Source organism: Eubalaena glacialis, chromosome 6, assembly GCF_028564815.1.
Source record: "Eubalaena glacialis isolate mEubGla1 chromosome 6, mEubGla1.1.hap2.+ XY, whole genome shotgun sequence".
Lineage (NCBI taxonomy): Eukaryota > Metazoa > Chordata > Mammalia > Artiodactyla > Balaenidae > Eubalaena > Eubalaena glacialis.
Window position 1 is genome coordinate 4,258,953 of NC_083721.1, and position 25,599 is coordinate 4,284,551.

Here is a 25,599-nt window from a genome sequence, read left to right on the forward strand (position 1 = left end):
GGTGTGTCGGGGGAAAGTCAGTGGAGCCTTCATTACAGGGAAAACCCCTGACCCCCGGATGGGGGTCAGTATCTATGAGGCTGACCTCATTTGCGTTGGTTTGGTAGTTTTCAAAATAAACCTCCAGCAAATGTGTTCTGAGGTCCAGAGGAAAGACACGACAGTATAAGGAGAGGCTCTTCTTGTTTGGAAATAGCTTCAGTACTTCATGGGAAGCTGGTAGGATTCCACGGCAGCATCCTGTTGAGTGGTGGCCGGGCAGGTGACTCGAGGCATGAGTCAGCCCTCTGAAAGGAGAGCCCGGGGTGGCCCGGGACAGCCGTGCTCTGTTGTGTGGCTCAAGTGGGTGAAGTTGGAGCGGGACCTCGCCGGGAATAAAGAGGCGGACCGAGCTTCGGCACACGTGCTCTTTGTCGCTTCAAGGAAAAGTGCTTCATTGAGGCTGGCTTTCTGGAATTGCGGGCAATCATCTGTGTCCTTTAACTGACAGGAAGGAACGTTGGAGAAGCAGTGTTGTCTCTCACCATCTGGGTTGTCTTTCTCCTTTCAGAAACCAGTTAAAGAGATTTACTATCTTGTGTGGGCGTGGAATTGCCTGTTTCAAAGATGAACCACATGGAACGTGATCTCCTGGTCCTTTTGGACAGCAGTGCGTCTCCCGTCAGGTCCAGTTCCCGAGGGAGACATTTCCCCCTTCCTTTGTCTTTGGCCACAGAGAGTTAGAGGGGGCACGACTCTCGTCTTTCCTTCCAAAGTCCATGCAGCCAACCTGGGCACACTTGGTGTTCCGGGTTCTAAGGGTTTGTGGGCCGTGGGATCGCTGGGTGAGACCGGCTTGCGCTGCGATTGCTTCTGGGTCCTGGGCTTTTACGGGACAATTCCCGGCCACGGCTCCCGGTGCCCCTGGAGCTCCTGCCTTCCTGGTCTCCCGCTGTTAGGGATCTTGAATGAATAGGGAGCATGGATTTCGGGCACTGATTCATCACTCCTTTCCGAGGGCTCTTAAACTGGGAAAGCCGCCAGTGGGATCAAATTTTCATTTCCTGAAACTTCAACCAACCCTATAACTGGCAAGATAGCTCAGAGGCACAGGGAGTGACAGCCACCGAGGGCAGAGAAACCAGGGGTTAGAATGTTCGCTGGGGCAGGACTCGCCTGAAACTAATCCGAGGAAGGTGCGAGCTTTTCCTGCTTGGACTAGAGGATATTGTGCTGCTGTCAAGTCTCAGAACCCTCTCTCTTTACAGAGCAGACGTAGGAAAGGTTATTAATATGTGATAATCACACCCACTTAAAGGCTTAAACGTCATATATATTCTGAATGGTGATCTCTTCCTCCTGTATATTGTTCAGGTTTATTTCCTCATACTCGGAAAAGTGTTGACTCTTTTTTTAAATCTTAAAAAAATCTTAACGCTATCAGTACAAACTGGTTCTTTTATTTTATCTTTGCATGAAGAGTAAATAAATGATCTGGTGCATCTTTCTTGTGACTTGTTCAACGAGGTTTCCTGAGATTAAACAGCCATACTTATATTTTTATTTATAGCAAGTTAATGTTTTTTATTTTTAACACCTTTATTGGAGTATAATTGCTTTACAATGGTGTGTTAGTTTCTGCTTTATAACATAGTGAATCAGCTATACATTTACATATGTCCCCAGGGTTTTCTTTTTTTAATGTAATGAGTCAAAGAATAATTTTGCTCTGGAGTCTGAGAGGCAGTGCCCGGCAGGAGCTGGCTCAGTTGCCTTTGGCTCCATTGGATTTTCAGAGCTGGTGGAGTTGGTATCTTGAGCACCCTTTCCAGATGCAAATCTGCAAATCTGCAAATGCTACCAATCAGGCCCATCCTGCCTCTGTGGGCTGTTCAACATTTATCAGCTTTATGATCACTTTTTTTTTTTTTTGGCTGCGTTGGGTCTTCGTTGCTGCGCGCGGGCTTTCTCTAGTTGCGGCGAGCGGGGGCTACTCTTCGTTGCGGTGCGCGGGCTGCTCATTGCGGTGACTTCTCTTGTTGCGGAGCACGGGCTCAGTAGTTGTGGCTCGCGGGCTCTAGAGCACGGGCTCAGTAGCTGTGGCACACGGGCTTAGTTGCTCCGCGGCATGTGGGATCTTCCCGGACCAAGGCTTGAACCCGTGTCCCCTGCATTGGCAGGCAGATTCTTAACCACTGTGCCACCGGGGAAGCCCTTTCTGCTCACTTTCATTTAACAAAAGCGTATGTAGCACTTCCTGTGTGCCAGGCACTAAGAGCTTCTTTATCGACTCATTTTACGCCCCTAACAACCCTGTAGTGGGTGCTACTGTTAACCCCTTTTGCAGACAAGGAAACCAAGGCCCAGAAACATTAACTGAGTTGCCCCAGGTCACAGGTAGTGAGTGACTGAGCTGGGGTTTGGATCCAGAGTCTAGTCATCTTGCTGTCTGCATCTGCTGTGTGCCAGGCACTTTACAGATGAAAAATGATCAGACCTGCTCTGGCCAGCTCTGAAACCCAGAGCTTTCTCACTGTGGATGGGGTCCTGTGGAGGCGTGATTGTGAAGGCCGTTTCTTGGAGTATTGTTTGGTCAATTCAGGGCAGCCAGGAGTGGTGGACAAAGGCCATTATTTGCTTATGATGGGAAGAGTGACGTCAGATAAGCCTTTACTATAAAACTTTTTACGTTGATGGTCTTTCTAGATACTGCTGTTCACAAACGTCTGCGAACAAGGTGACCCAGGGCTTTCTCTTCATTACCGATATCCTTAGAAACCACCCAAATGGTTAGTTCTGAATTTCTTTCTTTTCTGGATTTGGGATAGTGAGTGGAGTAGCACGTGGGTATGGATGTGTTTTATGGAATTTCTCAATATATTTGTTTATTAAGATTGGGGCGGTTCTGTGCGGATTATTTGAAAAGTCAGGTGTGGCCTCCACGTGGGTCTAAGCTCTAGACCACGTGCTCCACGGTGGGGTCGGTGGCGGCTCCATCGTCCCAGTGGATGCTCTGCAGAGTCTCATCACACCTGCCATGGCCTGGGCACCTGAGGTGTCTGCCTGCGCCCTCGCGTTAAATCCGCACTTGAGCAATCCAGCGTGATGGCTGCGTCCGCTTCTGTCCGAGATTCAGAGAGGTCGGTTGCCCAAGGACACCTCAGGGTGTGACACTGCCAGGAGTGGACCCGGATTTTTGCCTTCCTTCACCTCCACCCGACTCAACGGTCCATAAGCCCCTGTGCGTGTTTCTCTTTTCCTGGGTTCTCCTTGGGGTGGAGGTGACGTCGGGGAAGTCTGGGCCTCCGGTGGGAGCTGGGTGAGTGCCGCAGGCCCTGGGCTTAACAAGTAAGTGGGTCCCAGTCTTCTTCAGGATAAGCAGCGGCAGGAGGAGGTGGTGAGGTGAAGGCGAAGGTGGGCGGGCAGAACCGCCATGCTTCTGGCGAGAGGTGATCCTTTACTCCGTTCTCGATTCATCGTCTGCAAACTCACCGGTACAGAAATAGCACAGTCTTGTCGTTGTTTCTTCTAGGTCAGCTTGGACGTTCCAAACACCTCCTTTTACCTGATGCTGCTGATAAAATCAGGATGGCTTTAAACTCAGTAAGTGGTTAATCATTACCTTCCTGGCCTTTCCTCTGTTCCCGGTTCCTTCTGTTATTTCCAGCTATGTGTGTGGGTCAGCATTTTCAGAGCTGCTTGCAGGACTGCCTTTGCTCCCTGGATGCTGTGAAGGCATTCTTGGGGTGAGGGGTGAGCAGGGGTTGGGAGGGGGGGAACCACGTGACAGCTGCACAGCCGGGCGTCTCAGAGCTCTTGGAGGGGGTGTGGATGTGTGATTCTCCCCTGGGCCTCTTCTCTTCCTGTTCAGATTGGGGTGGGACAAGGGACAAGGGTGAGGGTGGGGGGACCGATAGAGCAGGACAGTGGTGAGAGGGAGTGAGTCCTGGGGAGAAAAGAGCGCTTGGGACACCGCCGGCCAGCAGAGCACAGAGTAGCCTTGCTTCCTGGTAGCCTGGGACAGGCTATGGCTGCATGGGGCATTGGGCTGGCTGCCCCTCTCCCTGAGACCCTGCCCCCCCCAACACACACACTTTGGAGACAAATGCACTATCTTTATTCCCCATCGCATCTCACTCATCGTCTTATACCTGGGAATAAGTGCATTTAGTAGTTATTCTACTGGTTAATGACAAAATTCTTCTCTCTCTTCTATCTGGAAAATAGACGTTTGCTTCCCCTGCCCCTTTATTTAGTATTATGTATTTATTTATACTAGATCCTTTTTAAATTTTAAATCCACAGCGCAGGAATTCACTGGGCCAAACTGCTATGCTGGCTCCCACCTTTCCTGGGAAGGACAGCATGTTCTTAGATGCTTCAGATAGAGGCCAAATGCCTGCGCCGCTTTTTGGCCTCTGGTTCCGCCATTTAGATGAGAGATTACATTTTGTATTCCCTTTCTGTTACTGCTCTGGTTTCGAGTGTAATCTTTGGACTTTGGAAGGAGCGCATTGGTGAGTTATTAAACTCGCATTTGGCCCATTGCTTTCTAATCACGCTGCCCTGGAGGCCCTGTTTAAAATTCTCAGCATCAGGTCACCTCTGCTCAGAATACTGGTCCTCTCTGAGCTCTCAGTCAACAAGGAGCAAGGGGAGAAATTACTGAGTGGGGAGGAGTGTTGCATGTGGACACTCAGATAAGAGGGCAAGTGTGGCTCCCAGAGTGGCCCAGCCAGTGGGCGGTTCAGAGGGGCTGAAGCAGGACAAGGTGGCAGGCTGCTGGGGTCTGGAGTGTCCAGTGGGGGGCAGGGCCTGGAGAGGGCAATTTTTAAGTAGGCAGAGGGGGAGGGGAGGGCATTCTAAGAAGATAGAAACCAGCCAAAGGATGGAGCTGAGAGTGAAATGGAGTAGCTGGGCCCCCCTTTCCACGTTTGTGTGTGTACACACTGTGTCCCAGAAATTCCACTCACAGGGACGGAGCTGCTGAACTCCACACACTCTCAACAAACGCACGTGCCCTAGAAAGATGCTCGTGGGAGCAGATCTGGTAGCCACATCCCCAATTGTAAATCCTTTAGGTAGATTTCTTAATCTCTGTCACTCACGTTCCTGTCTGCAAAATGGGTGTACCCATCACAGCCGTACCATCTTAGGGGGTTATGGTCACGCTTCAAGGAGGGCATGAATACAGATGCCCAAAGCAGGTGAGTTCTCGAATGTCAGCTATTATTATTCTCATTATAATTCTGGCATTGCTAGCCCATAACTTTTTACCCCACTCTCAGGGGATAGGGTATTGGCTCATTCCCAGACTTCTACACATTTTTTTACTCAGTCTCAATGTCAGCCATTTGTTTTTTTTCTTTATTTCAAAAGATGAATAGTAAACAAACAAACAAACCCCAAAACTATTGCCAATTAATTGGAAACGCTGGTGAGTTTTCATTCTATGTGAGTTCAGTGTTTGGCATAATTAAAGATGCCCTAAACGAATCTGCAGCACTGACCCAGCAATCCCACTACTGGGCATATACCCTGAGAAAACCATAATTCAAAAAGAGTCATGTACCAAAATGTTCATTGCAGCTCTATTTACAATAACCAGGACATGGAAGCAACCTAAGTGTCCATCGACAGATGAATGGATAAAGAAGATGTGGCACATATATACAATGGAATATTACTCAGTCATAAAAAGAAATGAAATTGAGTTATTTGTAGTCAGGTGGATGGACCTAGAGACTGTCAAACAGAGTGAAGTAAGTCAGAAAGAGAAAAACAAATACCGTATGCTAACACATATATATGGAATCTAAGAAAAAAAAAAATGGTTCTGAAGAACCTAGGGCCAGGACAGAAATAAAGATGCAGACATAGAGAATGGACTTGAGGCCACGGGGAGGGGGAAGGGTAAGCTGGGACGAAGTGAGAGAGTGGCATGGACATATATACACTACCAAATGTAAAATAGATAGCATAGCACGGGGAGATCAACTCAGTGCTTTGTGACCACCTAGAGGGTGGGATAGGAAGGGTGGGAGGGAGACGCAAGAGCAAGGAGATATGGGGATATATGTATAAGTACAGCTGATTCACTCTGTTATACAGCAGAAACTAACACACCATTGTAAAGCAATTATACTCCAATAAAGATGTTAAAAAAAAAAGAATCTGCAGCGCTGTCCCAATGTCTTGTCTGAGTGTGATGGGGTGTATATTTAACCTTTAGGATAATTAGGGTTTTGTATCACTCATCTTCTTTAATTTTTTAAAAAAAATTTTTAGTGGGGTATAGTTGCTTTACAATGCTGTGTCATTCATCTTCTTTTTAATCATTCAGGGATCACCACCAGGTGTCGGGCCTTACTATGAGAACCACGGATTCCAACCCGAAAGCCTCTACCCTCCACAGCCGCCCATGGCCCACCGTGCCTACGCGGGGTACCCGGCTCGGTACTACCCGCCCGCGGTGCCCCAGTACACCCCGAGGGTTCAGACGCACACCTCGACACCCGTCATCCTCATGCAGCCCAAACCCCCGTCGGGGATAGCATGCACCTCAAGTAGGACTCTTTTTGCATTTATTTCCTCTAATGGAGCCCGAGTTTTGGGTCTGCCTTCTCCGGTCGCCCGTCTGCCCCACCGGCTCTGGTGCCAGCTCTCCTCTGTCTGCCGGGCTGGTCTGGCTCTGCATGCCTCTCCCCTCCCCCACTCTGTGTCAAAGCTGTGGGCCTGGGTCTCGCCTCCTGTGGGCCTTTGGGGGCCTCCCGGCTGCTAAGACCTTCATCTTCCACTAATGCTCTGGTACTGGCTTGGCCTGTACCACCCAGGGTGGTCTTTCTAGCTGAGCTTCTCTGAACTGCTTCTTGTCTGCGTGGTTTATCTCTGAATCATCTTGAGTAGATGGTAAACCCCCAATGCAGGGAGAAACGATTTAACCTTTCTCTGTGTACCATTCCCTGGTCACTGCAAGTCACGTTCAAGGTGCTCAAAGAGTAGCTTGTGTATTTTGTGTTTGGTGAATGAAGTGGCCAGTGGAATTGTTGTACAGAAGCATTTTCAACATTTCTCTTGGCTCGAAAGAGTAGCCAGAACTGACTGGGCCATGGAGGAGGGTTGAGGGACTGAAGGTGGTGTGTCCTCTGCCCATCACCTTAATCCCATATCTTTCTTACCCTCTCATTCATCTGCTTTCTTTGCATTGCATTTTATCTCTTCTCCCTCCAGACCCCTTCCTGTCGCACCCCTCCCCAAGCTTTTAATGCAGGCTAGTTGACGTGGTAAGAACTGCCCAGGCAGGAGTAGTACTGCCAGTACTAGTATGAGCACAGAGCTAGTACAGTGGCTGGACCAAGGAACATTTTCACTGATAACGTTTTTAGTTTAATTCGTGAGATATGCCTACCTACGTACACAGCTTGCACAGTTAAAGATTAATGACAGAGTGAATTTCCACGCGCCATCACCATGCCATAAATAATGGCAGTAAGGAATAGTGAATAAGACCCGTACCCTTTGAAGACGCCCCTCCGCAGACCGCTCCAGCTCTTCACAAGTGCCGTCGCCCTTGGATTTCTGCCTCAGTCCTTGCCTCTGCCTCCTTCACGCTTCACAGGTGGCTCCTCCATCCTTCCTTCTCCCCACCGCTACTCTCTTCCATTCCTGTGTTTTCTGCCCCTGCTCCTTTCCTGTGTGGTTCTCTTTCCCTCCATTAATTTGTCTCGGATCAAGGAAACACTTGTCTCTGCACTAATGTCTCTCTGGTGGTGGTTGGTAGATTGAGACCAGAGGCTGCTAATCGGGGTGATTCTGACCCCCAGGGACATCTGGCCATGTCTGGAGACAGTTTTGGTGGTTATAACTGGGCTGGGGGTGCTACTGGCATCTCCTGGGTAGGTGCCAGCGACGCTGCTAAACATCCTCCAGGGCATAGGATGACCACTCCCCCACCAAGAATGACCCAGCCAAGAAGTCCATGGTACCCAGCTGAGGACCCCTAGTCTTAGCCTATCATGGTCTTAGCTCATCCTTCCCTCTCTTCCCCAACACTTGGCAACCACTGATCTAACTATCTCCACAGTTTTGCCTTTTCCAGAATGTGGAGTTAGAATCATGCAGCATGTAGCCTGTCAGAGCCTTGACAGTATTTTGCAAGTTACTTAAACAGCACAAACTCAAAAGAACCCCAGCAGGAATACAAAGGAAATTTTTATCTTAATGGCTCTATTTGTTTTAGCAAGGGTCATAGATGTTTCACATTGAACCACAATGCATACACGTGTTAATGTTTGGGTTTTGGAGGACTGAAGGTCAACAATCCTGTGATACTAACACTTGACACCGGACACGATAGGGCTGCATCAACAATGGATAACAATGAAGGTAAATGATTAGTCAGTTATAATTACACTCACAATCTGTACAACTGCAAACCAGCACCCAGTCATGTCTGATCGACCAGACAATGATTCCGAAATGCCTGTCCACCAACGGTGAGGTCCGGGACTCCCGCCGCCCACGGTCCTGGTGAGGGCTGGGCAGGTTGCCACCCTCTCAACGAGAGGTTCACGATACCTAGTTTAATATCCCTCAACTCACCAGGCACGTTATTTTATCTTGGATAAGATGACACATAGGGAAGTCTCCTAAAGGAAGAAATCGTCCTTGCCTAATGGGTCAAATTGGCCATTTGGAATTTCCCCTGAGCTTCCTTGGTGACCCTGCCCTGCCTTCCGTAAGACGCAACCACCGTGCCAAGTCCTGATAATGTGGCTGGCGGCACGCGGAGCTCCTCAGACCGGCGGCTGTGACCTCACCCCTGAGCCTGTGGCACTGCAGACTCACGCCTCCTCCCCCCGAGCTGAGTCAGAATCTCTGGGTAACAGGCTCCCCGGTGATTTCTAAGCCGGTTTGAGCACAGACTGTGGAATTTGCAGAACATGGTAACAAAATGAGAGGCGAGGCTTTGAGCCCTGATCAGATGGGTCAGCTCTGGTCTATCAACTCCAGAAGCTGAACGTCTTGGTCTGGTGGACTTCTGGAAGCAAGAATGTGCACAGGTGGGGCGCAAGGCCCCCCCGCACTCCCCCTCTGCAGCCTGGGTGTCCTCCTGTATGAACTAAGGAGCTGGAGGGTCTGTGTGAGAGCCTTCGCCCCGACTCTTCCCTCCGCCTCTCCGCCTATCCCAAGGGAGCCCTGGGCCTGGGGCTGCTCTCTGCACAGGAACTGCTGAGGGCGGCGGTGGTGGGTGCCTTCCTCTGAACCTTGGCATGACGTTTGGCTTACACTCTGACCAACAATGGCGTGTTAGTTTGTTTTGACTAGAGAGCGCTGGTGACCTTCTCCAAAGACTTGTATTCTTAGCTGAAATGTGAGCCCAGAGTTCCTGTCCCCAGACCCGGGAGCGATGCCAGCGATGCCCAGTAGAACTTCCTGCAGTGATGGAATGTCCTGCCTCTTCACAGTCCCGTGCAGTAGCCACTGGTCCCATGGGATCACTGAGTAGTTGAATTTACAGAACGATTTAAAATCATTTAACGATAATTAATTGAAGCGCAAATAGCCACATGTGGCCAGTGACTGTTAAATGAGTCAGTGTGACTCTGTCCCGTCCCTCCCTAAACCACCTTGAGGAAGAGGCTTTTTTCCTGCTGCCTTGGGTACCACTGACATGGAGATGATAGTCTGAGGAGCATTATTATTATTTTGCTTATGCTTATAATCACCGGAACAAGGTATGTTTCCTTTTTTCAGCCATTTTTTTACATTCATCATTTATTTGACTACCTTCAGGCCATACTTTTTGAAGAGCTTAATTTTAATGTATGTTGCTTCATATCACGGCTTCCTGCTTCGGTTCTCAAAAAAGCCTGAAGTTCAGTGCTATGGAAGAAGTAAGACCTCCCAGGATACATTCTTAAAGAGAAAAGTCACATTTTTAAATGTATAAGAAATTATTATTCCTTGATAGGATATACCATATATATTTGAGAGTCTAACTTCTAAGAAACTTGGAGACTAAGTTGTTTACTCGACTCTTTTCTTCCAGGGACTAAGAAAGTCCTGTGTGTCACCTTCACCCTGGGGGCCCTGCTGGCGGGAGCAGTCCTGGCTGCGGTGCTGCTGTGGAAGCTCTGTAAGTGCAGGCCAGGGCCGAGTCGTGGTGTGCCGGCCCTTTAGTGGCCCTACTCTCTGGGCTGGGGGCTCACCTACAGCCCCTCGTGAAATTTCTCATCTCTTTCCTCTTGTTTGGTTACGTGATGCATGAATAACCTTTCTCGGAAGCGGCCAATCTCGTTTGCATGCTTCCTCCTAATCCGTGGGTTGTCAAGATCCCATGCCCTTTGGGTGTGATATTGATACACGTGGGAGAAGCACGTTGTGTTTACCCCGTGCTTCAGGGTACTAGGTGGCACCTGGCACTCGTGAGCACAGTGAGTGCAGCACCTCGGGGCCACACCTGGTCCCTGTGTCTCAGTGTACAGCGGTGGCTGCCACAGGCCCCTCCTGTACCCACAGCCAGGTCTCCTCCATCAGCCCGGGGCAGGGTTTGTGGATCACAGGACTCACCTGTGTGGCAGAGAGGGCGGGTGCTGTCCAGATCCGAGGCTAGGGGTCCTCCCCTGACCAAAGTGACAGACCCGAGGGGTTCAGGATTCCTGCAGCCAGCCACGCTTCCTGTGACGTACGTTGTCGGCAAGGACTCATCCCCTCCTTTTACACTAAAGGAGGAAAAGCTCACTCCCTCTTGTCACCTGGGTGCTGGGAGGTTTTCTCGGTTTCTCAGCCTGACGGACATCTCCCTTCCATTTCTCTGCCAGTGGAGGACCAGTGCTTGGGGATGGAATGCAGCTCCTTGGGGACCTGCGTCAGCCCCTCTCACTGGTGCGACGGCATCCTGCACTGCCCCGGCGGCGAGGACGAGAACCGGTGCGGTGAGTGGCGGGGCCGTGCCGGCCGCCTCGGGAGGGGACCGCTCTGCCCCACCACAGGGGCCACAGCAGGGCAGGCGTGACGGTGTCAGGCCCGTGTCCTGAACGTCGAGCGTTCCACAACTGAGTCCCTTCCTGGAGGCCGAGCCTTGCGTCTAAGCCCGGTTTTCAGATGAGGAGACAGGCTCAGAGGGGGCGAGCGCCAGCCCTCCACCAGCATCGCACAGCATGGGGGAAGGGAGACCACAGCCCAGGGCCAGGCCAACGTGCCTGCCCCGGCTGCCACAGGACGTCACTAAAACAGGCAAACTGTTTAAAACATAAAGTTGGGAGTGGGCTCTGCGTTTTCTAAACAAGCTGCCTTTCAAGTGATCTATGTCTGTTGTCACGGGGTGGGCACCTCTTCTGCTTTTATTATTTTCAATGAATTATTTCATGGGTGGTAAAGTGGTCATGCCAGGGAAAATGATGCTTGAGGATGAGGCTTGTGCTAATACCCACTGAGGGCCATACCCAGAGCCTAAAGCCTGCTGCGTCCTCTGGGAGCTGTTAACTCTGAATGCAGGTGATGCCAGACAAAGGCCGGGCTCTACCCCGCCTCTACCCTCCTTCTGCAGCCATCCTGGGGGAGGATGGATCTCCCGTACATCCCGTTTCCGGGTCAGGGCACCTGTGTGAGATGCAGTGCGGACTTGGCCGTGGCATCCTCAGGGTTGGGCGTTAGGCCGGAGCTCAGCCTCTGCACCATCTTCATGGAGCCGCGTCCACGCTGGAGCCTTGGCCTCTAAAGCGCCGAGCTCCTGCAGTTCCTTCCCGGAGAGGGTTTGCGCTTGGCGGTGACTCACTCACTCTGTAAACTGTCGACATAGTGCCTTGCCTTTATTTTGGTGATAATATATTTGTCACCATTTTCTTGAGTAAAGTAGGGAGTTTTTGAGGTCGAGCAGACGTGGCTAAGCTATCCGGCGGAATGACCCTTGACGCTTTCCTACCTGTGCACGTGCGTGTGCCGATAAACTCTAGCAAGACAAACTCATGTTACCTGGAGAGACTGTCTCTCTCTCTTCTTAATACTGAAGTTGTATTTATTTAAATACATTAAGAGTTAATGTACTCAAATAGATCGTAATTCAGGAAGTCCCTAAGGGTATGCAGTGAAAAATCTCATCTCCCCCATTTCACTTACACTCTTGCACACTCACACATAACACACATACACACACACTCACATATTCACACATAATATATACTCACACACTGTGAGATAATAGAGAATATGTATTGGTCTCTGCCCCCGATTCCCGGCACAGGGCTCCTGAAACTCTGGTGATTCCTAAGTGATAAGACCACCAGGAACATCTTTGGTTCTAGTATTTGGTCCTTGACCCCAGTTCCTGACACAGAGCTCTTAAAACCCTTGTCATTTCCTGGATGATGGGAGTGTCTTTTGTTCAAACGAGGTGACTCTGGATGGGGTCCTGAATGGCTCCTGGATGGGGGCTGGTCACCACAAAGAACGAGCTCCGGTTAGAAGCTTAAAACTGTCAGCCCTGCACCCCACTGTCTTGAGATGGGGAGGGGCTGGACATGGAATTAATGATTGAACATGCCTACGTGATGGAGCCTCCATAAAATCCCAAAAGTACAGGGTTGGGGAGCTTCCGGGTTGGTGACCCCATGAAGACTTGAGGAGACCAGCGCACCCAGAGAGGGCACGGAAGCTCCTGCCCCTCCCCACATACCTTGCCCTATGCATCTCTTCCTCTGGATGTGCATCTGTGTCCTTTATCCTATCCTTTATAATGAACTGGTAAACAGTAAGTAAATGATTTTCTGAGTTCTGTGAGCTGCTCTAGCAAATTAATCGAAGCTGAGGAGGGGGTCATGGGAACCTCTGAGTTCTAGCTGGTCGGTCAGGAGTACAGGTGACAATCTGGACTTGGGGTTGGTATCTGAAGTGGGGGGGTGTCAGTCTTGTGGCACTGAGCCCTCAACCTGTGGGGTCTCACACTATCTCCAGGTAAAGAGTGTCAGAATTAAATTGTAGGACGCCCAGCTGGTGTTGTGGAGAATTGCTCGGTGTGGAGAAAACCCCCTACACATTTGGTGACCAGCCGTGTCAGGAGTGACACGTTCTGTGTGAGCAGTAAAGAAGACACACAGGAAACCAGGATGCGAGGAAGAGGAAAGAACAGGGTAGTTTTTCTAACACACACACACAGACACACACACACACACAGACACACACGCCTGTTCATCAGCCAATCATGTTTTTTCCTTAGGGGCAACTAATAAGAGTAACTTGTTTCTCCTTGCACAGAGCTTTTGCACGAAAAAGTAAACATGTGTTTGCATTGTTAATGTGCCCATTTCCCAACGGTTACCATCCAGCTGACTCCTCAGGACTTGATGACACATCCTGGAAGTCACTGTTCTGTTGGGATGTGAGCCTCCCCTTTTCCTCTGCTGCACTCGCAGTGTTCCTTTGCACGGAGTCCTTAGCAGTTTCACGTGTGCAGAAGGAGAAGAGTTCCCATGCCCCGCCTCCACCCCTGCCCTCATGTACAGTCGCCCCTGTTTGTAACATCTTGCACTGGGGTGGTACATGCATTGTAAGTGGTAAGTCGATATTGATACATTATTATTGACTAAAGTCCTTAGTTTACATTAAGGTTTACTCGGTACTGCAGATAAATGTACAATGTATACATCTGGACAGTAGGTTTGGACAAATGTCTAACATGTATCCATCATTACAGTATCATACAGAGTAGTTTCACTGCCCTAAAAATCCTCTGAGCTCTACCTTTTCATCCCCTACTCCCCATCCCCAAGTAACCACTGATCTTCCTACCGTCTCCACGGTTTTGCCTTTCCCCAAGTGTCTTAGAATTGGAATCCTTCAGGATGGAGCCCTTTCAGATGCTTCTTTCACTAAATGATGTGCATTTAAGGTTCCTCCACGTCTCTTCGTGGCCTGATAGTTCATTTCTTTTTAGTGTTGAATCGTATTCCATTGTCTAGATGTCCTACAGTTTGCGTATCCACTCACGTGGTGTGTGGAATCACTCATCACAGAAGCAGTAGGAAATGATCAGACCAAGGCTGGTCATTCCACAGCAGAATGAGCCTCAGATGCCAGGCCCTAGGTAACCACTAATCTACTTTCAGTCTCTATAGATTTCCTTCTCTAGACGTTTCACAGAAATGGGATCATACAGTGTGTGAGCCTTTGTGTCTGGCCTCTTTCACTCAGCAGAATGTCGTGGGTGTTGTATTGTATCAGTGTTTCATCCCCTTTCATGAACAAATAATTCTCCATTATGCGGATGGACCATATTTTGTGCATTCATCAGTAGATGGACATTTGGGTTGTTTCCACCTTTTGGCTCTTGTGGATAATGCTTTCACGAACATTTGTGTACAATGTTCACTTTTGTCTGAATACCTGTTTTCAGTTCTTTTGGGTGAAGGGCATTTTTTGCGGGGAAAGGCTAGATTCTCGGCGTCCCTCATGTGTAGCTGGTGCCTTGAGAAGAGGGAGCCCAGCCCTGCCTCTGGGTCCCAGGGCCTCTGTGTCCCAGGGAAGGTGGGGCTCATGTGGCGGACAGGACGATGGTTTGAGACTCACCAGAATCTCCCTTCCTGCAGTTCGTCTCTACGGACCCAACTTCATCCTTCAGGTGTACTCAGCTCAGAGGAAGTCCTGGCACCCCGTGTGCCAGGATGACTGGAGTGACAACTACGGGAGAGCAGCGTGCCAGGACATGGGCTACCCGTGAGTTCCGAGCCCCGTGGCCTCCGTGATGATGGTGACAGGCACAGAAACATAAGATCAGTGCTTCCCTCTGCCCCTCCCTGGAAGTGCCAACACAGGGGCACCACGAACCTTTGTCTCCTCTCCAAAGCTGCTCTGGGAAACCAGCAGGGGACTGTGGGCACCACACTGCCCCATCCCCCTCCATGGCACCCCCCAGCCCTGCCTCTGGGGCCTCCATCCGCTCCTGGTTACTCGAGGCTGTCCAGTGCTGTGGTCACCAGGGTCCAGGGTGCTGGCCGAGGGCCTTGGGTGACTCATTTCCTAAGGAGCCCTCAGGCAGGGTCGAAGCCTTGACTCCACTCACCTCCTGGGTGGAGGCGAGAGGGGAGGGCTGCAGGGAAGGTCGGAGGGAACAGATCTGCATAACCTTCACTGCATGAGTGCAGAAGGCGCTGGAGGCCTTTGAACAGAAGAGAGCTGATCAACAGATTTATCCATTAGAGAATTCATTCCTCATGCAGCCACCAGAGGAAGTGGGAGAGGGGGGTGGGAGTGCCCCCTCCTCGGGATTCCAGCCAGGGACACGCCAGACCATCCTTGTCAACGCGTGGCAGCCGTCTGGCCTCCCAGGGAAAGGCTGTGCGATTTCATTGCCACCGTTTTGTCCTTGGGGGTGTCACCGTGTGACTTCTGTGCAATTCTAGTGTGTTGCCTTTATGCCAGTTTTCAAAATGAATTACCGCTTGATAAGAAAGTTGGCATCTTAGCTAGTGAAATACTTCAAAATGCCAGCCCCCAATTGCAGCGTATGTCACTGTGAATGACGTAGTGAGGCCCCATCACGGTTCAGGGTCTGTATTTTATCACTGGGAGCATTTTAACATGGGTAATTTTGTTACATTATATGTACTCACACATCCTTATTCTTACTGCTTCTTTATCCTAATCCAGATTAGATTAGAAACACAACTGATGGAGGACTTTTCCCTGACACTTCAGGCTTATCGGATGGAAAGATGGTTATAACGCAGCGTCACTTGACTGGAAGTTGTGTTTTTGTTTTCCCAAATGCTAAGGTGTTCCTCGTAACCTGAATGTCATATTCTGATATAGCTATAACATAGGATTTACGAATGCTCACAAAAAACCCATTATTTTAAATAAGATTTTCTGTCTTTTTCAGGAATAGTTTTTTTTCTAGCCAAGGAATAGTGGATGACAGCGGGGCCACAAGCTTCATGAAGCTGAATGTCAGTGCCAACAATATCGATCTCTATAAAAAACTCTACCACAGGTATTTAATTTGGTGATTTCTTTTTTAAAATTTATTTCATTGAAGTATAGTTGATTTACAATGTTATGCTAATTTCTACTGTATGGCAAAGTGATTCAGTTATATATACATTCTTTTTCATATTCTTTTTCCATTATGGTTTATTACAGGATATTGAATATAGTTCCCTGTGCTATACAGTAGGTCCTTATTGCTTATCCATCCTATATATACTAGTTTGCATCTGCTAATCCCAAACTCACAATCCATCCTTCCCGCACCTCCCTCCCCACTTGGCAACCACAGGTCTATTCTCTACGTCTGTGAGTTTGTTTCTTAGATAAGGTCATTTGTGTCATATTTTAGATTCCACATATAAGTGATATATGGTATTTGTCTTTCTCTTTCTGATTTACTTTGCTTAGTATGATAATCTCTAGGTCCATCCATGTTGCTGTAAATGGCATTATTTCATTCTTTATTATGGCTGAGTAATATTCCCTTGCATACATGTACCACATCTTCTTTATCCATTCCTCTGTCGATGGATATTTAGGTTGTTTCCATGTCTTGACTATTGTAAATAGTGCTGCAATGCACATTGGGGTGCATGTATGTTATCGAATTGTAGTTTTGTCCAGATATATGTCCAGCAGTGGGATTGCTGGATCACACGGTAACTCTATTTTTAGTTTTTTAAGGAAGCTCCATACTGTTCTCCATAGTGGCTGCACCAATTTACCTTCCCACCAACAGTGTAGGAGGGTTCCCTTATCTCCACACCCTCTCCAGCATTTGTTATTTGTAGACTTTTTGATGATGGCCATTGTGACTGGTGTGAGGTGGTACCTCATTGTAGTTTTGATTTGCATTCCTCTAATAATTATTGATGTTGAGCATCTTTTCATGTGCCTGTTGGCCACGGTGATTTCCTCTTTCCTTTCAAAAACTGTGTAATGGGAATGAGTACGAGACGTCAGGGAGAATCACCGTACAGAGTTTGATTTCTCTGCTGCAGCTGCGGGTTTGTCTGAGTTTCTCACGGGGAGGAGGTTGGACTTTAAGTAGGACCCGTCCCTCTCAGCAGCTCTGGGTTTACTCTAGGGAAGTGGCTAAGGTCTATTTGCCATCTTGTTTGTGCCCTCTGCGCTCTGCCCTCCATGGTATTGGGTAACATTGCACAATTGAAATTCCTCTTTCCTGATTTTTTTCTCTCTCCGGACATTAGACACGTACCTTACTGTGTGTCAGGGTGTGTGTCTAGGAGTCCAAAAGAATGTCTCAGGGTCCCCACTGGGGTGATCAACTCATCCTGGTTTGCCCAGGACTCTGCCGGTTTCACACTGGAAATCTTGCTTCCCAAGAAGCCCCTCAGCCCCAGGCAGCAGGGGTGGTTGGTCCCCCAGCCCAAGCAATCGTGTCAGAGGATGCTGTGCAAGGGGTGGGCCTGGGAGCGAGCGGCTGGTCCAGTGCACCAATGTTTCCTGTACCTGGAGGCCTACTTGCAGCGCTGGGTGGGTCACAGTGCGTCTGGTGGGTGGAAATGAACCTGAGCTGGTCCCATGGTTGATGGTTTAACTGATTAGGAGGGTGGGGGAGAGGGCTGGGCTTGAGCTACTCATTTTGTGTTGCATATGTTTAAAATGGTTGCAGTCTTCCTAGGATCATTATTACTATCCGAATGTTCCTTAACGTGAAAGATACACAGTGTCCTTCTCGCTTAAGTCTTCCTCAGCTCCCAGGTCCCTATCTCCCATCCCCAGGTGGCCAGCCAGGCCGTCACCCCCCTGCTGGCCAGGTGCCAGATGCTGCATTTAGGGGAGGATGGACGGGTCACACTTCCCCTCCTCCCCTGTGAGTGGGAGGCTGGGAGCAGCTTTGCGTTCCTGGTGGCCCGGGGGGCTGACTCCTGCCTGGGGTGCCTGGTCTGGCTGTCCCCAGGAATGTGAGAGGGTGAGCCCAGGAGAAGGGGTGCACACGGCCAGGTGTGCCCATCAAAACAGCAGGCCGTGGTTTGCCCTCCCGAGAAGCTAAACACAGCTGCCTGGGCTCTTTGTAAATGCCCCCGACTGTCTCTTCATCGTCTTTGGTTACATGGAATCAGGGCTGAGCAGGGGAGGGAAGGCTGCCACCTCTCGGTAACTCACAAGGTGGCTGCAGGGTTTGGAGGAAAGAAGAGAAGGTCATTGCCTGGCATGTGGTGTCCCTGGCATGCATGGCGTGAGGTGGGAGAACTTCTTTCCTCTTTGCTTTCAGAAGTTGCTCTTTGATACCTGAGTCCTCGCAGGGTTTGTCTGAGTGGCTGCTTCGTGCCCTGATGCTGGTGGCTGCACGGTGTGCAGAGGAGAATGCAGAGGAGAATGACCTTATGATCCTTAAAAAGCATCTTCTCTTAATGGGAACGTGTCTTCTCTTGGCATCCAATGCCCCCCAGCCAGAGACCACCAGGACATGCCTTGTCCTGGAACTGTGGGTGTCTCCATGGAAGGGGGTTAGAAGGGACTTATTACAGGGTGTGGGCTTGTGTTGAGTCATTTTGGGGAAGGTTCCAGGAAGCAGGGCTTTGCCCTGCATTGGATGCTGTCCGGAAGTGAGGGTGATTCTGTAGTTGGTACCTTAATGGTTTTTTTTTTTTTTAGAAGGTGGGTGGCAGGCATGAAGCCAGGCTACGGCTGGGATTGGCAAAGAAGTGCGGCCACTCGTGTCAGCCAGCCTAGGGGCCTGTTGGTCACTGTGTGGTTTGGACCAGGTTCATGGGATTGTGCGGTGGGCGTGCCTGCGTCCTGCTCCATCATGTAACAGTGGTCTGGCCGCATGTTGGTGCCCAGGGAACTGTTTATGTTCAACAGAACATGGCCAGGTTCGAACATGTGGGTGTCAGGGCTGTTTCTCTTCTCCTCAGCATATTGGGGGAAAATTCAGTATACAATGGAACGCATTGGTTGTTTCTTTTTCATATGTAACCTGGAATGTCTGCCCCCCCAAATGAGTAACTTTTCTTCTGTTCCCAGGCAAATGATTGACTGTATACTTTCCTGTGCGGTAAATGTAAAGCAGTTATAGGAACCTGGAAGTTTACGAATGTCTTCCTTACAAAATTAAAGGATGATTTTAAATCCCAAGGAAAAATAATAACAGCTGATATGATGTGTGGTTATCTTCACAACCACCCTATGAGTTGGTACTATATTAGCCCATTCTGCAGATGGGGAAATTGAGGCACAGAGAGGTTAGGAAGCTTGTCCAAGGTCACACAGCTTGGATATGAACCCTGCACTTTGACTCAGTGTCTGCTCTTTACTACTGTCCCCTATGTATATAGATTTACTTTCCTTATTCAAGTCTTCAACTGTGGACTCTTCTATGTCTGGGGAGGCAGAGAGGGAGAACAGTGGAAGACAATATTTATTTCTAAGTATTTTGAGAATCAAGTGTCTCGTTTGTTAGAGTGACCAGAATTTTCCCCTCTTCTTTTGTAGTGATGTCTGTTCTTCAAAAACAGTGGTTTCTTTACGCTGTATAGGTAAGTGATTCTTGGTTTTCCTTTTTGTGTTTCTAAAATAGGAAACATTTGGTACTTATAGAAATGTATCTCCCTGTGTCTCTGGGGGATGTGGAGAGATGAGGTGGGGTAACAGGTCAGGACATGCCCAGCACTCTGCCCAAGGGGCTCCTTTCTTGAATTGGATGCACTTGAGACGCCTTCAGCCTCAAGTCCAAGAAGCAGCTGTCCCATGAGGACGGGCAAGCTCAAGAAACTGACGGGGCCTCACTCTAGGGCATCCCCGCGCTGGAGCTGGAGGCCTGTGGGTGTCCCCATCCCTGTGTTTGGATTATTTATAGTTTCCAAACCTCCTACTGGTATGCAGGACAGTGTCCGTGCGCTCCCTCCTCTGGGACAGCCCCATCCTGTTCCCATACGGGTCTCAGGCCTGAAGCTTGGCTTTTCAGTTTGAACAGGTGAAGCTAGCAGACGCCCCTAGGTGGACGCATGGCCCAGTGGTCCCGCTGGTACCTTCCCACCCAGGCTGGCTCAAGTTTCTTTAGGTGCGGAGAAAGCATGGTGCCTGCCCTGCCTTCCCACGCATGCTACGCCATCCACCTCCTGGCAGCTTGAGAGCAGCACACATGAGAAAAGCCTGCTTAGCTCTGTTCAGGAATCTTGGGGCCTCTGAGCATTCGAGGGGGTTCCAGGGCCTTTGTTATCCAGGCCCCCCCCCTGGGTGTACGGGAGAAGCCGATGGAATGGCACGAGTGCCAGGGAGCAGGGGCACCCAGTGCCAGCAGAAGTGGTGCTTCCTGGGGGGAGGGGGGGCTGGAGGGCTGTCCTCTCACCCCACCCCCCAACCCAAAGAGACCAGGACACAGTCTCTGAAAGTCGGACCCCCAACAAACAGCAGCAAGAGGAGACAACAGTCACCCTCCGGCCAGGCAGGACCCTCGGCCTGGGGGCCGTCTGGGCACTCAGTGTGACGGGCGTCAGGGGGCCGGGAGGGGGCGGCCCTGCTTCGCTCACTGGCCGGCTGCTCTGTGCTTGTCGCCCTCAGAGTGCGGGGTCTCGGGGAAGACGAGACGCCAGAGCCGGATCGTGGGCGGGTCGAGTGCTGCCCCGGGGGACTGGCCCTGGCAGGTCAGCCTGCACGTGCAGGGCACCCACGTCTGCGGAGGCTCCATCATCACCCCCGAGTGGATTGTGACCGCCGCCCACTGCGTGGAGGAGTAAGTCCCGAGGGGGCGGGTCCCGGGGTTGGGAGGCGGAGGCTCTGGGCCCTGCGGCGTTGAGTGAAGTCTCCGACTCTTTCGAGTTCCGGTTTCCTCGTGGGCAAGTGGGGATTCTAAGGGCGCCCAGGTCGTTGCCTCGCTGGGAGGGTCAAATGACCCGTGAAGCGCGTGGCCAAGCCCATCCCTTCAGCGTGTGTCCATTACTCGCGGGGTCTGGCGCAGGGATGCGGTGTGGGGCTGGGGTGATGCTGTGATCAGAACTCCTTCTAGGGACTTCCCTGGTGGCGCAGTGGTTAAGAATCCGCCTGCCAAGGCAGGGAACATGGGTTCGAGCCCTGGTCCGGGAAGATCCCACATGCCGCAGAGCAATTGAGCCTGTGCTCCACAACTACTGAGCCTGCGCTCTAGAGCCCGTGAGCCACAACTACTGAGCCTGCGTGCTGCAACTACTGAAGCCTGCACGCCTAGAGCCCGTGCTCTGCAACAAGAGAAGCCACTGCAATGAGAAGCCCGTTCACCGCAACGAAGAGTAGCCCCCGCTCAACGCAACTAGAGAAAGCCCGCGCACAGCAACGAAGACCCAACACAGCCAAAAATAAAACAAATAAATTTATTTTAAAAAAAAAGAACTCCTTCTAGCCCACAGTCTTCTCAGCTCTGTCCCACCCTTCCTGAGGCCCCTGCCCTCTTGGGAGGCTTGGTCTCCCCTGGGTGCTCGTCCCCAGAGAGGGTGCACTCAGAGACACTCAGACCTCACGCTGCCATGCCGGAAGGTTCTCTCTGGTCCATTAAACACCCTGGGCCACAGCACTGCCCATACAGGTGGGTGGGGAGGGGCAAGGGCAGCCATCATTTATAGTGTTAGCTTTTGTAGAAGATACTGTTGCCCCTCCTTTTTTCTTAAACATGGAGGGTTTTTTTGGGTTTTTTGTTTGTTTGTTTTTTGGTCACATGGCTATTTTGAAAAAGCCTCACTCATGAGAGCTATTTTTCTTTAGAGTGAGGCAGGGCCTGGCTTGGCCATTCTTTGGCTGAGTGGCTTCAGACAGTTCCCTCGAGGTGTCTGACTGTAGCATCTGCACCTGTAAGACAGATGTGCTGCTCCAAGGGCTGTTGTATGGTTGAAGAAAGCAGTGTTTATTGCCCAAGAGCGTTCCCTTCCTTCCATCCACCGTATTCCATGGGCTGTAGGATTTAGGATTTTCTTAGAAGGGAAACACCCAGATAAAGGTAATGCCTGGATGGCTATTAGACTCAGAGTCTATTCATCAGTACACACTTATTAAGCACCTACTGTGTGCCAGGAAATGCTCTAGCATGTAAAAGTCAGTAAGACCCAGCCACGCCAGAAATGGGGTTTCAAACCTCAGGAAGGCACTTAGGCGCAGGAATAAGCGTTCTTGGAATTGCGAGGGTTTACAGGCTGGCGCGGAAGCACGGGAGGAATAGGATTCACTGATGATGAGGTAAAGGAGGGGAGGGGGAGGCTGTGTGAGGTGGGGAGGGGGAAGGGCCTGAGACCACCTGGCCAGTCTTGTCCTGGGGCTTTTGACAAATCACGTCACCTTGCAGACCTTGGCTCCGGCGGATGACTTCTGAAGACCGTCAAATGAGCGTTTCATGTTTGTGGTCCTGACATCCTGAGTGGTGTTCGTCTCTGTCTTCCAGACCTCTTAACAATCCCAAGATTTGGACGGCCTTTGCAGGAATTTTGAGACAATCTTTCATGTTCTATGGAAACGGATACCGAGTAGCAAAAGTGATTTCCCACCCAAATTACGATTCCAAGACCAAGAACAACGACATCGCTCTTATGAAGCTGCAGACGCCTCTGACTTTTAACGGTGCGTAGCTGTGTTCCTACAGCCCAGCGTATGTGAACAGTTTTGAATGCATCTTAAGGAGAGGTTGACTGGAAATAAAATGTGCCGTGATGACCAGAAGGAGGGAATTTGCACTGAGTTGTAGTGTGTGGAGCCAGGGGAGGGGTTGGCTGCTAGAAGAGGGCTCAGCGGAGGCTGAGTCACCCCAAAATGTGCCTTTGGCCACTGAGGGATGCATTCACTGCGGCACTTTTCCTCCTCGGCACGATGACGACTTAATCAGCACACGTGAACGTCTAGAAAAGTTGTTTCATAGTCAGCATCTGGTGGGTCAGACTTCACTCGGTGCTGGTTTGCAATAGTACCTGTTGTGAGTTTAATTATAAATTGCTAATCATTTACCTTCATCCTTATCAATTTAGTCTGATGCAGCCCTACCACGTCCAGTGTCAACTATTTGCATCACAGGACTGTTAATCTTCAATCTTCCAAAACCCTCACTTCCAGAGGGGGACGTCTTGCCTGTTAGAAGGAGGGTCCTGGCAGGGACAGCAAAGGGGATGCCAGGACACACTGGAATCCAGAAGTCTCCTTGGGCAGGAGGCTGGTGGTCCCAGGCCCAGGGAAGATCCAGGCAGACACTGTCGCCCGAGGCCTTCAGTTAGACCGGACCCGCTCACGCTGTTTTCCCTTCTTGAAACAGACAGAGTGAAACCAGTGTGTCTGCCCAACCCGGGCATCATGCTCGAACCGACACAGTCCTGCTGGATTTCCGGGTGGGGGTCCACCTATGAGAAAGGTGAGGCTCCCAGCAGGGGATCTGCGGGTCTCAGGAGCAGAGCACTGGGTCCTGAAGCGGGAGGTCTAGGTTTTGATCCTGGTTCTACCACTAAATGATTGGACGACTTTGGGCAGTTCGCCCAGTCTTTTTGCCTGTTTCCCCACGCGCTAGATGGGAAAATCCTAGCTGCCCTACTTAACCCATGCCCTTATTAAGACCAAATGGAACAATGTGCGGAAACTGCTTTTTGAAGGGTGAAGGCCACCTAAATGTGAGGGGCACACGGCCCCCTATGTTTGCATCCCATGGTCGCTAACAGGCGGCCCGGAAGTCTGCCTGCCTTTGATGGCTGAGTGATAACGGACTCAGTGAGGATGGGCTTGTGTGACTGGCAATGCCAGCTGCAGGCGTCAGAGGCTTTGTCCTCCTGCCCTGACACCACAGACAGGGAAGAGGCACTAGACCCTCCTGACGCAGACTGGCCCAGCTGCCTTCAGTTATAATTTGCTTTCATCTCAGATAACGTTTTTCAAATGAAGGGATCCTTGCTGTTGAATTCTTATGGAGCATTGGATGGGCTTAGTCCTACATTTATATATTGTTTACATCCTTCCAAAAGTGTTTAGGGCACACCTACAAGGGATCCTTTAAAGCACGGTGAATAGCTCAAGGGCGGGGTGGTTTGGGGGGGTAGGGGGAGATGGTGGTGGCGCTGGGTGTCCTGGCATCTGGTCTAAAGAAAGCTCCTGGGTTGAGCCTTCCAGTTGTGAGCAAGGTTTCCCAGCATCCAAGACAAGAGGGAAAGTCAGCCACGATTTGTGGAGCACCTACCAAGAGCTGGGAATGCAGCAGTAAACAAAATGAGACAAAAATCTCTGCCCGCAGGAACTTCACATTCTCCTATGGATGTCTGGGGGCAGGATATGCTCAGACAGGAAATGAATAACTGAACTAGGTGCTTTCAAACAGTGGAGGTTTGCGACAGCGAGCGGTGGTCAGGGAAGGCTTCTCGGAAGAGAGGACACCTGAGCCAAGATCTGCATGACGAGAGTGCCTTAGGAACAGAAGGGCCAGTGTGGCCAGGGCACGATAAGCCAGGGTGAGGGGTCAGGCTGGGGCCAGGTCGCATAGGGCCTTGTAGGCTATAATGAGGATATTGGAGTGACTTGATCTGACAGCTGTGTAGGGAGTCACGGAAGGGTTGGGGGTGAGGGCAGACGGAACAGCGTGGTGAGGGGACCAGTGCTGTGTCCTCCGAGACAAGAAGGCGGCTCAGACCGGGGTGGTGGGTGTGGGAGCACATTTGGGACAGAGCCACCAGATCTGCTGGTGGATGGAGTGTCAGCAGGGAGAGAGTGAGGAGTCACAGGAAGGCGGCTTCCAGCTGTGACCTGAGCCCCCCGGTGGGTGGTGGGACCATTCCCCGAGTCCGGAGGACAGGGTGGTGTGGCTTTGGGTGGAGGAGCCCTCTAGGAGAGGTACTGCTTCAGCACGGTAAGCCCACGGAGCCCAGAAGACATCCAGGTAGCAACCGGGGGACAGAGAGCGCAAGTCCCAGCGAGCGTCTAGGAAGTTTCCGCCTGCCGGGAGCCGAGGGCGGGTGGTCAGAGTGGAGGATCGTGTGGGGTTGAGGACGGCCGGGTGTTTGAGGTGGAGACACAGGGCCCCTCGGGTGGCCCTGGGAACGGTCCAGAGAAGAGGGAGCAATGGAGGAGGAAAACTGACCCCAGGGAACCAAGTGGCGGGGTGACGGGAGAGGATGACTCTAGGACACAGGTGGGGCTCCCCAGCCCCAGAGGCAGGCAGTCTGCCCCAAAACCAAATCTGGAGCCGCTTTAAACACAGGCCCCAGCAGCTGGAAGATACCCCGGTGCCCCAGGAGCCAGTACGGGAGGAGGGGCATGGGGGTCTCTCCATGCCCCCGGGAGGGAGTCCAGGCTCCCTGGGAAAGCCAGGCTGTCCTCTGTGGCAGGGAAAACCTCGGATGGGCTGAACGCGGCGATGGTACAGCTCATCGAGCCCTGGCGGTGCGACAGCAAGCACGTGTACGGCGACCTTATCACGCCGGCCATGATCTGCGCGGGGTACCTGCAGGGAACCGTCGACTCCTGCCAGGTGATGACCAGCTTGTGTTCGGCCTCTGGGCCTTGCCCAGCTCCCACGGGGCCCGTGAGGAGCGCCTTCTCCCCGACCTGGGACCCGGGGGACGGCCGTGGGAAGTGATGGCCATGGACGGTGCGAAAGCCCTGGTACCGCCAACAATGCACGCCGCTGCTTCCTCCGGAAGGCGCTGTGTGGTCGAAGTGTCAGTGCCACAGAAATAAGTA

General features: G+C 51.0%; 1 protein-coding gene across 2 annotated transcripts in view; it reads left to right on the forward strand.

Annotated features, from left to right (window-relative positions):
- The window catches only part of TMPRSS2 (transmembrane serine protease 2), a 34,146-nt gene that overhangs the window by 5,320 nt on the left and 3,227 nt on the right, over nt 1–25,599 (forward strand). The window contains exons 2-13 of one of the 2 annotated variants that reach the window (XM_061193888.1): nt 2,686–2,768; nt 3,512–3,582; nt 6,323–6,545; nt 10,031–10,117; nt 10,803–10,916; nt 14,565–14,691; nt 15,857–15,967; nt 19,426–19,469; nt 20,494–20,665; nt 22,337–22,512; nt 23,195–23,290; nt 25,245–25,387. In XM_061193888.1, the coding sequence (XP_061049871.1) occupies nt 3,568–3,582; nt 6,323–6,545; nt 10,031–10,117; nt 10,803–10,916; nt 14,565–14,691; nt 15,857–15,967; nt 19,426–19,469; nt 20,494–20,665; nt 22,337–22,512; nt 23,195–23,290; nt 25,245–25,387 (1,308 nt within the window). In that variant the 5' untranslated portion in view covers nt 2,686–2,768; nt 3,512–3,567. The remainder of the gene's footprint in view (nt 1–2,685; nt 2,769–3,511; nt 3,583–6,322; nt 6,546–10,030; nt 10,118–10,802; nt 10,917–14,564; nt 14,692–15,856; nt 15,968–19,425; nt 19,470–20,493; nt 20,666–22,336; nt 22,513–23,194; nt 23,291–25,244; nt 25,388–25,599) is intronic. The other variant, XM_061193889.1, reaches the window with a different exon arrangement.